The sequence below is a fragment of the Eutrema salsugineum genome, unplaced genomic scaffold, assembly GCF_000478725.1.
Source record: "Eutrema salsugineum unplaced genomic scaffold, Eutsalg1_0 scaffold_3, whole genome shotgun sequence".
In the NCBI taxonomy this organism is placed as follows: domain Eukaryota; kingdom Viridiplantae; phylum Streptophyta; class Magnoliopsida; order Brassicales; family Brassicaceae; genus Eutrema; species Eutrema salsugineum.
Window position 1 is genome coordinate 67615 of NW_006256756.1, and position 13604 is coordinate 81218.

The window sequence follows — 13604 nt, forward strand, 5'->3', positions numbered from 1 at the left end:
ATAAGAATCAAAACATGTAACTGATTTTCAAGGATATATGTGGAATTAGATTAAAAAAAGTTGCAGTGAATTAAGCATATACGTCTTAACTATTTCAGCTATATATAAAGACAAACTTAGAAATTGAGATAAACATATTTGATCTAAAACTTGATAAATGATTCCATTATGACGGTCATACGTTGAATCTTGAATTTGAGTATATCTTGTTTACTGAAATTAATAGAACAATCACTTGTGTAAAGTACTAAAGTGAGAGGTTGAGGAGAAGATATGGTGGGCAAGTTTGGCATCTACAAAAGGTAAGATAGAGATTGAAAGATGGTGAAAATTGAATCAAAAGCTTGTCTCATTACTTAGATTAAGTTATTGATAAATAAACAAAGTAAAAAAAGAATTTTGCAATAATAAAAAAAAAACATATTCATATTTAGCTTTTGTTATGCACACAAAAACACATCCATCAATTTCAGTGACCCTTGCTCCTACCTTATTAGTATATATAACTATTACTTTTGTGTTAGTGAACCACACACTTTTCACATTATCGATTATTCTCTAGATACTCTTTGTGTCAAATTAAATGTTTCCAAATTTTACATATCTTCAAAAGTACGTTTTGTATTAGTAAAATTATCATTGTAGACTTTGTTATGGTTTTTAATCTGAGTATGTTTTTACGTGACGTTAATTATTTTAAATAATTAAACAATTGCTGGGATCATATACATATTGACAATTGCCAACGTTTAGAAATTAATTGTTGGGATCATATACATATAAACACATCTCATAACTTAGCGATATTTGTAGCAAACATGACTTTGCACTTATAAATAAATAATTGACAACTTTAAATAAATTATGAACAAAAAGGTGGGAAGATGGAAGTTATACAAATGTTAGTTAAAGTCTGATCATAGCAAAATCAAAATCTTCCTAACTCATCGGAGAGTCTTCTTCGAGACAAAAGTACTTGCTGTGTCTAAAAGATAAAAAAACATATAATTAATTAAAGGACAACAAAACATAAAAGTTGCGTATTTTATCATCATTTTACTTTTTATAGGCAAAAAAAAAAAAAAAAAAACTTTTATAAGCAATGAACCGCCAAATATCATATATTTCCTGATTCCATTTCACACATATTGTTCTTAAGTTAAAAGATTAAACACAAGGAAAGAACATAAAAAAAAAAGGAGAGAAAGGTTGATAGCTTTATAATTTTTTTAGCCCTCCGTATTAAAAAAAGATGTTCCACATCTCTTCAAGGACAGCCAATAAATTTGAAACAATACAGAAAATAATTAATATTCATTTACGCAAATGCAAAAAATCGATAAACTGACTAAATTTTAAATCTTCCTTAAAATAGAATATATGTGTAGTATATGTGCCATCTAAAAATGCACAAAATAAATTCTTTTTAAAAAAGGTTATATGTGATTGAAAAAATACACACACACACGTAAACACAAGTAAATTTTGTTGTAAAACAGAGGAAAAAAAGGTTTTTTTTTATTGATCTCTAGAACTCATATTTATATAACTTTGAGTCAAAGTTGCAGTCATAAAACAACAGTCTATGGAGACGAGACATGTAGGAGGACAAACAAATAGGATTGAGAAGTTTGAGCTTGTTACTTCGCCAGTTATGCGAAGGAAAACACAAAGTATTAATTTCTTAATTTTATTTTTCTATTTGAGAATGGTTTTGACCGTAAACTCAAAAAAGAAAATGCAAACTATTATATCAGATTTACAAATTGTCGTATCGTATATCTATCTATACAGGAAGTGAGTGTAATCCACGTGGAGGCTGAAACTTCCTAATGCCATATAAATGATATAATAATGATTTCCTAATAACGAACTATATAATATTGAATGTTTTATATACGAAGTGTTAAGTAGTTATTATGAGATTCGATCTTAGTGAGTGATATACATCAATGATCAAAACCTCGTAGTTCCTTAAGTAATAGATTTGCGAGACCTCGTCTGGACCAGCCAACATTTACTCACTGGCCAATTTTTAATCAACGGTTAGCATTTTAACCTACGAAATGTGATGATAACCACCAAAACCTACCTAGTCTTTAAACTTAGTGGAGCCGAGCGCGCGTGACGATGGCTTCGTTGTGTTCTTCCACGCTGGCACTGATGCAGGTTTTGGTCTTACGCGATGCTTTGATCGTCCATTTTATTGATCATCTCGCACAGAGAAACGACACATGTGTGCCGTACACGTGTAGATTGACCACCGATCACGACCCTTCTTCTACTTGAAAACACGGCTTATCTGTCAACTATTCAATTAACTGTCTCCAACCAACGTTTATTGCACAAGAGACAATACCTTAACCTTAGGGCTTCTTGTCGTTTCTCACTACTGCAATTTTCTTATAATTCTCGTATTTCTCCGTTTAATCATCTCTTCTCATTTCTAGAACAGTGGAACGGTATTTACTTTGATTATTTAGCCAAAGAGTTATAGAAACATGTACATTTCGTTTGTTTTTATAGAAGATGTTCTGGTGTTGTGTTGAAGTGGAAACAATAAATAATGTTTATACAAATATTTTTTGTTATTGCAAGTTTGGGTTATCTCGGTTTTCTTTTCCCAATGATACTGTTTTCCAGGACCTTCATTTATAAGAATTTTGATTTATTTGTTTGATTAAGAATTGAGGATAGACATACTGTTGTTTTTTCATGAATATTGTGATTTTTTTTTTTCAAGACCAGAAGCGTTTTGGTTTCAATGTTAAAATTCACAATGTCTAAAGATACTTGAAAAAAGGTTATCCGAAAATCAGACAAACAAAGTTTAGCAAATATATGGTTGAAGCTTTTGATGAAGCCAAAGATTTAGACCGCTTTGAGAATGTATCCTAGTGTTGCTTTCTGCCAAGTTTATGGATCTTGGCAAAAGGAATGAACTATTTGTGATTTTGGATGGGTTCTTTACGATGGTAATGGTATTCGATCGGTTTCTTAGGTTTAGAAGCTCTATAAGATGTTTTTGTGTCATGTTTATATTCATGCTATGCTCGGTGGTACTCGAATTTGATTGTTTAAAATTGTTGAAGATGTTAGAAAATCAAGAGGATTGACCAATGTTTTCATCCTTGTTGGATGAGTTTTCTTATCTCAGAAGTCATTTTTTTTCGTTGATTCCTCTATGTTTCTTACAAACAAATTACACAAAAATACGAGATCAATTTTTTCACACGTTTGTAATTCAATTATGGACTATTTTTTTTTTCAGGATGAATCTGATCTTTATTTAGCTATTAGCAAATAAGATGTAACGTCAAAACATATATTTCCTTTGTGTTATAACAGATAATATTTTAGGAAAATAAATAATGTTAAATTATATGATGTTTTCAATTTTCAATACCAAATTAAATTATGTTAAGAGTAAATAATGTTTTCCTTTAAAAACGAACAATTATGTATTTTTTAATATGTACAGTATGTAAAAACTTTAGTTAGTATTTATTGTAAAACGGAGAAAATATATACTATCATCCGAACTGACATCTAGAGAAATGTAATTAATGTGTAAAGCAATGGCTGCATTATGTAATGCGTATGTATGGACCATTTAAAAGAAAAAGTAAACCTTTGTTTCCTTTCATCGGATAAAAAAGCTAGAAACGGCGCACACAAAAATGAAAAATGTATTGTGGACCAAATAATTTTTAACAATATGTATAATATGTATTAGGAAAACCCATGTGACATCATGGAGACATATGTTTATATATAAAAGAGACCCTCACAAAGACACAAACCACAACAAACTCTAAGCATTATATAATCATTTAATCACAATAATGAGCAGTAGCTTTCTGCCTCGCATCAAAATCATCACCCATTTATTTTTAATCACTCTGTCACCACCAAAAAGAAAGGAAAAAAAAAAAACTTATTGAGCTAACCAAGCATTCTATCATGACGACAAAAAACTAATGAATCCCCACAATGGCATTGGATTTGTCATATATAAGTGTTTAATAAATAATTACTCAGACAATTAATTACTCAGAAATTTTTATATACTCTGTGAACGTATAAAAAATGCCAAATTAAAATAAATCGCACTGAGACCGAGCAAAAGTATGTGAAAATATGTCATTCGGTAATAAATTTAACAATTAAGAATATACTATTTTTAAATAATAATCATATAAAAAAAAAGAAAGAAGAAAGAAGAAGCAGGTTGTGAGAAATATCTCCGGCGGAGTCAGGAGCGACATCTCCAGGCGGAAACTCCGACGAGTTCAGTCCTTTGCCAACAGAGAAGAAGAGAGTTATGTTTCTTCTCGACGTGAAAGCCTCTCACCGGCGTCCGTTGAACCAAACACTCTGCCTGAGACTCGGTGAAGTTGCTGTGCGTCACCGGCGAGAACCCCATCTGCAGGAGCATGGCTTGCCACGTCATCATCGGTCTCTCGATCGGGCGGCTACGATTCGAGACCAGCTTCTCAATCTCGGGCTGTATGAGAAACCTCTCGATCTTCTGCAGAGCGTCGAGGTTGGCGTTGACGGCGTCGAGTGATTCGAGGAGGGCGGCGTGGGAGTGCAGGGAGTGGAGGAGCTGCTGCGGGAAGGGCAGATCCGTCCTCTCGCATCCTCTGTCGGAGCAGACGATGATGGTCGGAGAGAGGTGCTTGACGAAACGGAGGAGAAGAGGGAGGTGCGAAGGCATGTCAGAGAAGGATGCGGCGGAGAGATTGACGGCGACGGCTTCTTTGTCGGAGGAGTGGGGCCAGGAGACAGAGGCGAGGAGGTCAAAGCTAAGAACTTGGATGTCGAGGGAGATGTTGATCTCGGAGGCCAAGTGCTTGAGGTTGTCCTGAGTGAAGCCGAGTTCGAGCTGGTCGTCGTGGGAGGCCGGAGAAGCGAAGACGGTGATTTTGAGGGAGAGGGGAGGACCTTTGTTGTTATTGTCGCGGAGGACGAGCTCCTGCATGAGGGAGGCCCATTGGCCACCGTAGCCGATGTCGAAATCGACGATGTGGAGGCGATAAAATCCTTGGAAGGACTCGAGGAGGGCTTGATTGGAGGTGAAGTTGGTGAACTGGAGAACGGGAGAGATCTCGGAGAAGGATTTGTAGGCGGCGATCTTGAAGATGAGGGAGTAAGGGTTTAAGGTTTGTGAGGCGTTGTTGTTGTTGTTGTTGTTGTGGAGGAGGAGATTGTGGAGAGCCTCTTTGAAGTAGAAAGCTGCTCTCTCGAAAGGCTTATTTCCTCCTACGGGAGAAGAGAGCTGTTGATTGAGCCGCGCCAATATCCCCTGAGCCAGACACGTGTCGCCGCCGCTCTCTATCACCTCCGCCGCCTTGAGCAGCTGTTCGGTTATCACCCCCTGTTTGCTCACGGGAGGGCCTTGGTTGAGCCGCTTCGCCGGAGGAGGATGCTGGCCGTAGAAGATGGCCGGGCTCTGAGTGAAATGAGCCTGGCTCTGGTGGATTAGGAGCGGGGGAGGAGGCGGCGGCGGCTTCTCCTCCTCGGAAAACAACGAGTGGTCTAAGCCGAACCCGGTATCGACGAGACCGAAGCCGAGGGACGTGTAATCGGCGGAATGGTGGTGAAAGGCGGGAGACTGGGAGGAGGAGGAGGAACAAGTCTGGAGAATGTTGTTCAATTCGAGGGACGGATCTTCTTGGGAATCTCCTCCCATGATGAGCCTGAGGATGCTCTGGTCCTGGTCCTGGTCGCCCGGAAGCGCTTGTTCCCAATCCCCGGGCAGTCCCATCCGACCGCATTGCTCATCGGTGGTGGCGTCGCCGGAGATGGCGGCCCCGACGGCGCTGTGACCGCCGTGAGAAGAAGACACCGTGGAGGAGGAGGTAGTGAGGGGGCTGAGAACAGAGGTGGGCTCCGAGGAGAAGGGAAGAAGAAGAAGCTCCTCCTCTTTTTCGTAAAAAGAAGAAGAGAAATAAGAAATCACTTTCCCTTGAAACTCTTCAAAGGGTAAGGGCATTGCACACTTTTGTACAAACTCTACACAAATCTAATAATCTCTCTCAAACTCTTCTCTTCTTCTTCTTCTTCTTCTTCTTCTTTGAGTTGTTGTTGTTGAAGCTGTGTGGTATATACGATTGGGATGGATGCGTGCAAGAAATTAAAGTGGCAAAGTGCGCTTCATCTTCTCTCTCTCTCTCTTTTTTTTTTTTTTTTGACAACCTCTCTCTCTCTCTTCTTTTCCGTTTAACAACTATTATCAGCTTCTCTCTCTTTCTGACAATGTTAAGCTTAACAATCTCTACTTTCTTAATCTCTGTGTCTTGCATTCCACCCCCACTCTTTCACAACGCGCGTGTCTCACCAACTCCTTTTACTGCTAATTTTTAAAAAATCATATACACATTGAATTTGGAAAGAGTGACTTCTACCTTTTTTATGTATATATTCATTTTGCCTTTTGTGAAATTTCACTTCTACAAATAGCACTCGTCTTCAAAGTTGGCCTAAACACTGTCTTGATGACTAATTTCTTTTTCGATCAATAATGTTAATGAGAAATTAACGTAACAGAGTTTTTCTAATCTTGATCGTTGGGTTAAAGAAAGGGTTCTTGCGTAATTTCACTTTAAACATTGTCTGAACCATACTGGTTTTCGAAGTGGGGGCTTAGATACTGTTCTTTAGACAAAGCAACGCGTGGCTACGACTTTAGACCACCACGTTTCTTTTTATTTTTTTTTTTCTTTTTGGCAAGTGTTGCCACGGATGATTTTCCTTAATGAGTTAGTTTTTTTAATAAAAACCATGACCAAAATTTCCATATTTTGATGTTGTCCTTTTTATTTTTATGTCATACATTGGAGTTTATTTTGTTTTCTTATACTTTTCCTTTATGATTAAAACTTTGTGGCTTACAAACTATATTTGGAATTTTTATTTTTTATTTTATCTCAAAGGTGCTGTTGTTTTTTTCCCTTTGCGTGATCTCTGTCCTCAATTGGAGGTTTTAGCGCCGGGGCAAGCTTTTGGATAATTTATCAAATGAAACCAATCAAATCAGCCAATCCATTGTTGAAGCTAAACCACACATCCGATTGCTTACATTTGTTTTTTTTTTTGTGTGTGCTACGGACATTAATTTAGATTCATAAATATAAATCAAGTGGTGAATGTATATCTTGGAATTACATTAAAATATCTGTTTGATTTTGTTGTTTTACGAAATGAATGCTCGTTCCAAACATTCATATAATGGCTATAAAGAGAATTATATCTATATCTATTACCCAATATCTATGAAACATTCATGTACTGGTTAAAAAGAGAATTATATATTTACGTGTATATATATAGTCTACTTAATGTGGTCTATCTTTATTTAGGGGGAAAAAGTGATTGAAAATCTGTGAAATATGTTTCTTATGTGACAAGTTAAATGCACGAGAGATCGAGAGAGAAAGGGGGAAATAGTCCTTTATTGAGCAGACAATGGATGAATGCAGCAAGTCACCAATCACCATATATCTACCAAAAATGAATAATGCAATCAGAAACAACCAAAAAACGAAGTGGGTGGTTTGATCTCGAAGACAAAGTCGGACCAATCTTGTAATGAATAGCGACTATATGTTGCTTATGTTTCATTGTTGTGTAAATGAAAAAAAAAAAATTAGCATTTAGTTTCATATGCAAAAGACTTAGTTAATACGAATCATATTGTATCAGACTCTAAATATTTGGTATATGCAAATTTTAGCAAAATATTGTTTGGCACCATATATATGATACGATAGCCACTTGTTTAATACCACAAACTGTTTGATGATGATTAATTTACTTTGTAACAATAAGAAAATGTTCACTTTTTTTGAAATATATACTATAGGAAATAAACCTGAAGTTATCTCCATGTTCCCATGTGATTTGCTAACTACTACTTCTCACACTTTTCTGATCTCTTATATGATTATTGTTATAGATCTCGAAATCATCTCGTGATTATACTTCCTTCCCTATAAACCCTTCAAAATATCAATGTGTTATGCACAATAGTGTGAATAACTGAGTTTTAGGTACATCGATCAACCAAAGGATGTACATAATACATCGGCACATTTTCAAGTTTGCATAGACAGTGGATGTACAATGATACGTATTAACTTGCTTATTCTATGAAATATTTATCAAATTGGATATATTGGACTATGTATGTATACGTATATGATACATGAATATATGGGTTTGCTTCGTGGGGATGAAGTAAGTGGTGAAAACATGTTCTTTTCTCTTGTCTCAAGGCACCCTTCACCACAAGCAACCACCCAACCCCACTCAATCCCACCATAGTTCTGATAATTAAATATTACATTTATGCACCCTTTAATCATTTTTAAAAATGAGAAAAAGATTTCAGCTTGTTGATCCTCCTAAAATTCGGGTTTGTATGAAAAGAATAATGATATTTGCCATCATTAGAGGGGGGAACAAAGTCAGCTAAATAGATTAACCCTGTCAAACAATTATTTTTATAAAGGATGACGTGTTAGAGTTTGTATGCATGTAACTATATAAATGATTGCTTCGTTCATTTTGTATTACATTTTAGGATAATGATTAGATTACACGAAAGTTGATCAATTATTACTAGGAGATCACATGTGACTGATGGGAGTTTTGTTCTATCGGCTATCGCATTAGACCCAAAGTAATACTAATAATTATGATTAAATAAATCAGCCAAGATCGGCGGAAAGGCATTAACAATTACCACAACAGAAAGTTGGTAAGGACATTTTTCCTCCCTAACTATTCTATTCCTTATTTTTTTTTTTTAAAGTATGTTTTCATTTCGACAAAAAAGGATTGTTTTCATATTTTCTAATCATTCATCCATACCCTTAATCTAATCTGAATTCACATTTTATTATGGCAATACTTTTGTGATCGAATGTTGACAATACTTTGTAATCGAATGATGAGAATACTTTGTGATCGAATGTTGACAATACTTTGTGATCGAGTAATTACTCTAATACTATCATATCTTATTGTCATTCTAATTGTAATTTTCCAAAATAAATAAAAACAAATTAAATTTTAATAGGTAAGTTTCATAACTTAAAAAGAAAAACAATTATATTTTATTAAGCTGAATGTTTTAAAATTACTAATTCGTTTGATCGTTATGTCAACTTAATCAATAATATTTGAAGACTTTAAAAATTTTATGCTTTTTTATTTAAAAAAAAGCCCAAATTACAAACCCTTTATAAATATTTATACTCCAGCAAATGGGAAAATTATTAGGCCCAATGAGCCGGACCAGCATCAGAGCGGAGGTAGAATCCTACCTAACAGTTGCATCCAAAAACTTCAAAGGCGATAATGAAATAAACATCCCATCGGAGATGGACTTTAGTTTTATTTGGGAAATTGCAATCTCTCTCGATATGAAAGAATAGACTGACTATTTCCCTCCTAAAAAGTTTATCCTCTTTGGATTTATTGACTTTCGTCGATTTAGATGTTTAAATCAAAGTAAATCGCATTAAATCAAGAGAAGCATCATGAATAAGCAAGAATATGGTGGATTACAACAAATAAATAGAAAGAAGATAACAATTTTGGTTGAAAGATCAACAGACGAATCCCTGAGGAAGAGTCTTGCCGCAAGAGTTGAGAAGCAAAGTGAGAGCAACAGGAATCTTGACCGGAGCGACTCCGACAAGGCTGGTTTTAAGGGCGGTGCAAAGACAGACGGCGGCTTCAAAATCAGCCAAACCTTTGACGAGTGAGCAACACTCTTGGCTTGGCGGTGTACCGATGACCTCATAAACCAGACCTAACCAGCTCCCACACACTCCAAACTTGACCGTGTCTCTCGGACATTTCATGGAGGCTTGTTTTGTGGGAGCTGGAGGGCACTCCTTGGCGGCTTGACACAAGGATCCCAATGTTATGTTGAGGAGTAGCAAGACGACAACCAATCGCCAAGCTTTTGAGATTGCCATTTTTAGTTTTCTTTTGAAGCTATAATCTATAGCTATGGGATACCAAAGAAGCAAGAAGAAGAGAGGCCTTTAGTTTGCTATCTTTCTTTCTTTGTTATAGGAGCATTTAAATAATATCATCGTTTTTTTAATTTGTGGCTCCAATTGTTTGTGTTATCGCTCGTCTGGTATACGTTTTTGCCTTCTTATCGAAATTTAAAAATCATGCAAATGTTTTCCGACCCGGCCCTCATAAAAATTAAAATACGATCGTTGTTTATTTATTCGAAAACGACATAGTGAAATTAGATGTATATCTGTTGGATCATCACACGAAGAGTCTCTAAAAATCCTTGGAGGAAAAGTTTAATTTGTTTCCTTCTTTTAATTAAACCCTCTTGGGCCTTGGAGAAGAAGTTAAGGATAAACAATAAAAGACCTAGCTCTCTCTGTAATGTATATAATATGAATTATATTCGAGAAACCCACCCAGTGGGAAACACGAAGCTTTCTAAATTTTCTGACAAAAGAAGAAGAAAGGACTTAAAATGGGGTTGATAAGAAGCTACTTCTCCTTCATCTTCGGAACCATGTGCGGGATTTACATAGCGCAGAGCTACAACGTCCCAAACGTTGAAAAGGTGGCTCAAGCTGGCTATTCCATGGCCAAGCAGATGGAAGAGAGATACCGCAAGCCAAAGACCAATCCCACACAACAAGACTAACATAACATATCTCACTCACTTTCTTCCTAAATCTCCCCCCTTTAGGGGTTTGTATGATGAATCTTTTTTTTTTTTGGTTTAATAGTTCCAAACAAGTTTCTCTGTATATTCTTAATCAAACTGATTTGCTTCCAATCGTAACAATGACTTTTGAGATCTTACTACTACACACTCTAACTGGGCAGGCTTCTAACCAATCTTAAAGAAATATTGCACATAATCACCCTCCCCCGTCCCGGTGCTACAGCTACTACTGATTTTACAGCTTCAATGAAGGAACCCCCAAAGAAAAGAACATAAGAAATTCTGGTGTTTTAAAAAAAAAGCTTTGCAAGATTTTTTAATGGTGATTAAAATGATGATGATGATGATGAAGCCTAACCCCATATCGTTCCTTATTTATGTCCGGTTCAAGATGTAGCCAATCACGCAGCCGAGTAGACCCACCAGCAGCATCAGTACCAACGAATGACCACCTGACTGCTTCAAGCTTGATTCTTTCCTCAGCATTTCCTGAATACACAACATTATCTATATTATTCCTTTCCTTTATTAAGAGATTAAACAAAAAGATCGCTTAGTGCAGCAAACCCTTACCAGTTCCTCTCGGAGCTTCTGACTTTGTTGTATAGCACTAGTCTTCTCCTCCGTCAATTTGTAAATCATGGACCATGCCTGAGCAGACACAGTGATGTTAGAGATAGACAACTCAGAAGCCACAGGATACATATATATATGTAGAATTTAAAAGACAAGACTGCGAGCATTACCTCGCAAGATTTCTCATTTGTTTCTTCTAGCGTTCTTGACACCTGAAACAAGAACATAACACATTAGTTTTCTTAACTATCTCTCTCTCTCTCTCTCTCTGGGGGTTACAAAGCAAGCAGATCATCCCACGTCATCTATTAGGGAGCCAGTCTCGTTGACAGAAATCCTTGGAGAGTTGCCTTCTTCAGATCCTTCTGGGACAGGTGAAGGAGGATTAGCAGGGATATAAACAACCCGCAATTTGAAATCCTCAATCACTCGACCCTTCTCCTTGTGGAACTGCACAAACAATTGATGTAAAGAAGAGAAGAGAAAAGACCTGAGAGTGGAATCTAATCTTGATGAGAAAGAAAGCATTGAGTCTGTCAAACCATTTCAGCGAGAACGTCTTTGGAAGTTGTGCCGTCTGAGACAACAACACTCTGGACAAGGAACTTGTCTTTGCATTGCATATCCAGAGGTGCCTCTTTCTGGGCTTGCATCGTCACTGAAACCAGACACAATTCATCCATAATAATAATAATAATAATAATAATAATAATAATAATAATAATAATAATAATAATAATAAAAAAAAAAATGGAGCCAAGCAAGCAAGAACGTACTATAGATAATTAAGTTGCCTTTCTATCATCAGGAAATAAATCGATGGAGCAAGCGATACTATATGCTGAACAGAGAGTTTCTCGATTCAATTAGAATTTTTTTTAAAAAAGAAACAAGCTAACCTGTAACATTGCAGGAATCCCCGGGCAAGACAACGCCGGTGTTTGGACGGACACAGTATTTCCGAGGATTCGTTGTTTTAACCTGTTATGTTGTGTTTAAATTGAAAACCCAAACAAAAAATTTAATAATTAAGAATAAACATCATCAACAGATCAAGTGCAATCGAACAAAAAACCTTTCTTTTCTTACCTTAAATGCGACGACTTTATCTGTCTTGTTGGTCAATTGCATCGAACACGAGCTTTGCTTCTTCAACTCAACTTCACCAATTGAAACAACCGGTTCAAACAAAATCAATCGTCAAATCAAAAATACCAAATTCGATCCACAGAGACTATAGAATCATCAACCAGATATGGAGAGCCAACCGGTATTGAAATTCAAAATCATTTTGATTCCTCGTAAACTCATTCGCATGGATCATTATTAAAAACAAAAATTAGAAGAAAAACTTACAAGGGAACTTAAGCTCTGTAGGATGGATATTGACGAGATCTCCGGTCGTCATGATTCTAGATCGAATTCGAATCCCAGACAAAAGTTGATTCTAGGGTTTACTGACAATCCAATAAATTTCGATTTGATCAGAGAGAGAATAAAATTTGAACCCAGAAAAAATGGTAAATAGCGTTTTTATAGTATCAAAAAATGCCACAAAAAAACACACATGAGCTTTGACGGTCACCAATTGACTGTGATTTTTGTTTTGCGTAAACGACCGTTACGTTAGCTACTTAAAAAACCTTAGCTCGTTGTTCCGCTCCCACGTCATTATATGCTCAAGATGACGGAAATAACCCCGACCTCTCTCAAAAGACCCGCCTGGATATCGAAGGGTACCTCTGGTAATTCCTCGTAGTCGGTCCTCGATTTTAATTATATATTAAATGTGCACCGCTATTATTTAAAGACTCTTTTAAAGTCAAAACTAGATTCTAACTCCGTGCATCCGTACGGGAATATTTTTTATTGTTTAACGAATTTTGTAATATAATTTGTGTTTTTGATTTTAGATATAATTATTTTTATAAATATATTTTTTAATAAGTGAAAATATTGATTTTTGTATTTAGATATATTTCTATAGGATTAAAATTAATTATAATTATAAAAATATAATATTAAACCGTCCGCTAATATTAATTCAAAATGAACTATTATAAAAATATAATTCTAACTTTTCCGTTCATATTACCGTATAATATAAATATTTGTTAAAAGTTTGAGATGTATTAAAAATATTATTTAGCATTATAGTTTTCTAAAATTTAATCAACAAAGGAATGTACAACTGGTTTTTCAAACCACATTATAGAGTGTATGCAATAATTTTTAATTTTTTCTGTTTTTATTTTGTATGAAAAATATATTTTCGATATACATGTATAATTCAAAATTAGTGATTTTA

The 13604-nt window shown here is 35.6% G+C and overlaps 3 protein-coding genes across 4 annotated transcripts; all 3 read right to left on the reverse strand.

Moving 5' to 3' along the window:
- Positions 1–4076: 4076 nt before the first annotated feature.
- LOC18014935 (scarecrow-like protein 6) lies at positions 4077–6113 on the reverse strand. Its single transcript, XM_006396150.2, has one exon. The coding sequence runs from the start codon at positions 5996–5998 to the stop codon at positions 4256–4258; it is 1743 nt and encodes a 580-aa protein (XP_006396213.1). The 5' UTR covers positions 5999–6113; the 3' UTR covers positions 4077–4255.
- A 3395-nt stretch (positions 6114–9508) lies between these two features.
- Positions 9509–10079, reverse strand: LOC18014936 (putative lipid-binding protein At4g00165). The gene has a single exon (XM_006396151.2). It carries the CDS (start codon positions 9990–9992, stop codon positions 9618–9620), a length of 375 nt encoding a protein of 124 aa, XP_006396214.1. The 5' UTR covers positions 9993–10079; the 3' UTR covers positions 9509–9617.
- Positions 10080–10383: 304 nt separating this feature from the next.
- LOC18015144 (vesicle-associated protein 1-3) lies at positions 10384–12800 on the reverse strand. 2 transcript variants are annotated; one of them, XM_024154091.1, is made up of 9 exons: positions 12653–12800; positions 12386–12456; positions 12196–12277; positions 11839–11954; positions 11597–11746; positions 11467–11508; positions 11294–11371; positions 11079–11209; positions 10384–10961 (listed from the first exon to the last, which is right to left on the reverse strand). In XM_024154091.1, exons 1-8 carry the CDS (start codon positions 12702–12704, stop codon positions 11096–11098), a joined length of 705 nt encoding a protein of 234 aa, XP_024009859.1. In that variant the 5' UTR covers positions 12705–12800; the 3' UTR covers positions 10384–10961; positions 11079–11095. The 2 variants fall into 2 exon arrangements, with proteins under 2 accessions (XP_024009859.1, XP_006396216.1); XM_006396153.2 differs by having other exon boundaries at positions 10751–11209.
- Between the last annotated feature and the right edge of the window lie 804 nt (positions 12801–13604).

Coding starts and splice junctions, on each gene's coding strand:
- LOC18014935 (XM_006396150.2), bottom strand. CDS start 5,998: ATGCCCTTACCCTTTGAAGAGTTTCAAGGGAAAGTGATTTCTTATTTC.
- LOC18014936 (XM_006396151.2), bottom strand. CDS start 9,992: ATGGCAATCTCAAAAGCTTGGCGATTGGTTGTCGTCTTGCTACTCCTC.
- LOC18015144 (XM_024154091.1), bottom strand. CDS start 12,704: ATGACGACCGGAGATCTCGTCAATATCCATCCTACAGAGCTTAAGTTC. Junction 12,278..12,385: donor ATAAAGTCGTCGCATTTAAG/GTAAGAAAAGAA, acceptor ACAACATAACAG/GTTAAAACAACGAATCCTCG. Junction 11,747..11,838: donor AAGACGTTCTCGCTGAAATG/GTTTGACAGACT, acceptor TTGTTTGTGCAG/TTCCACAAGGAGAAGGGTCG.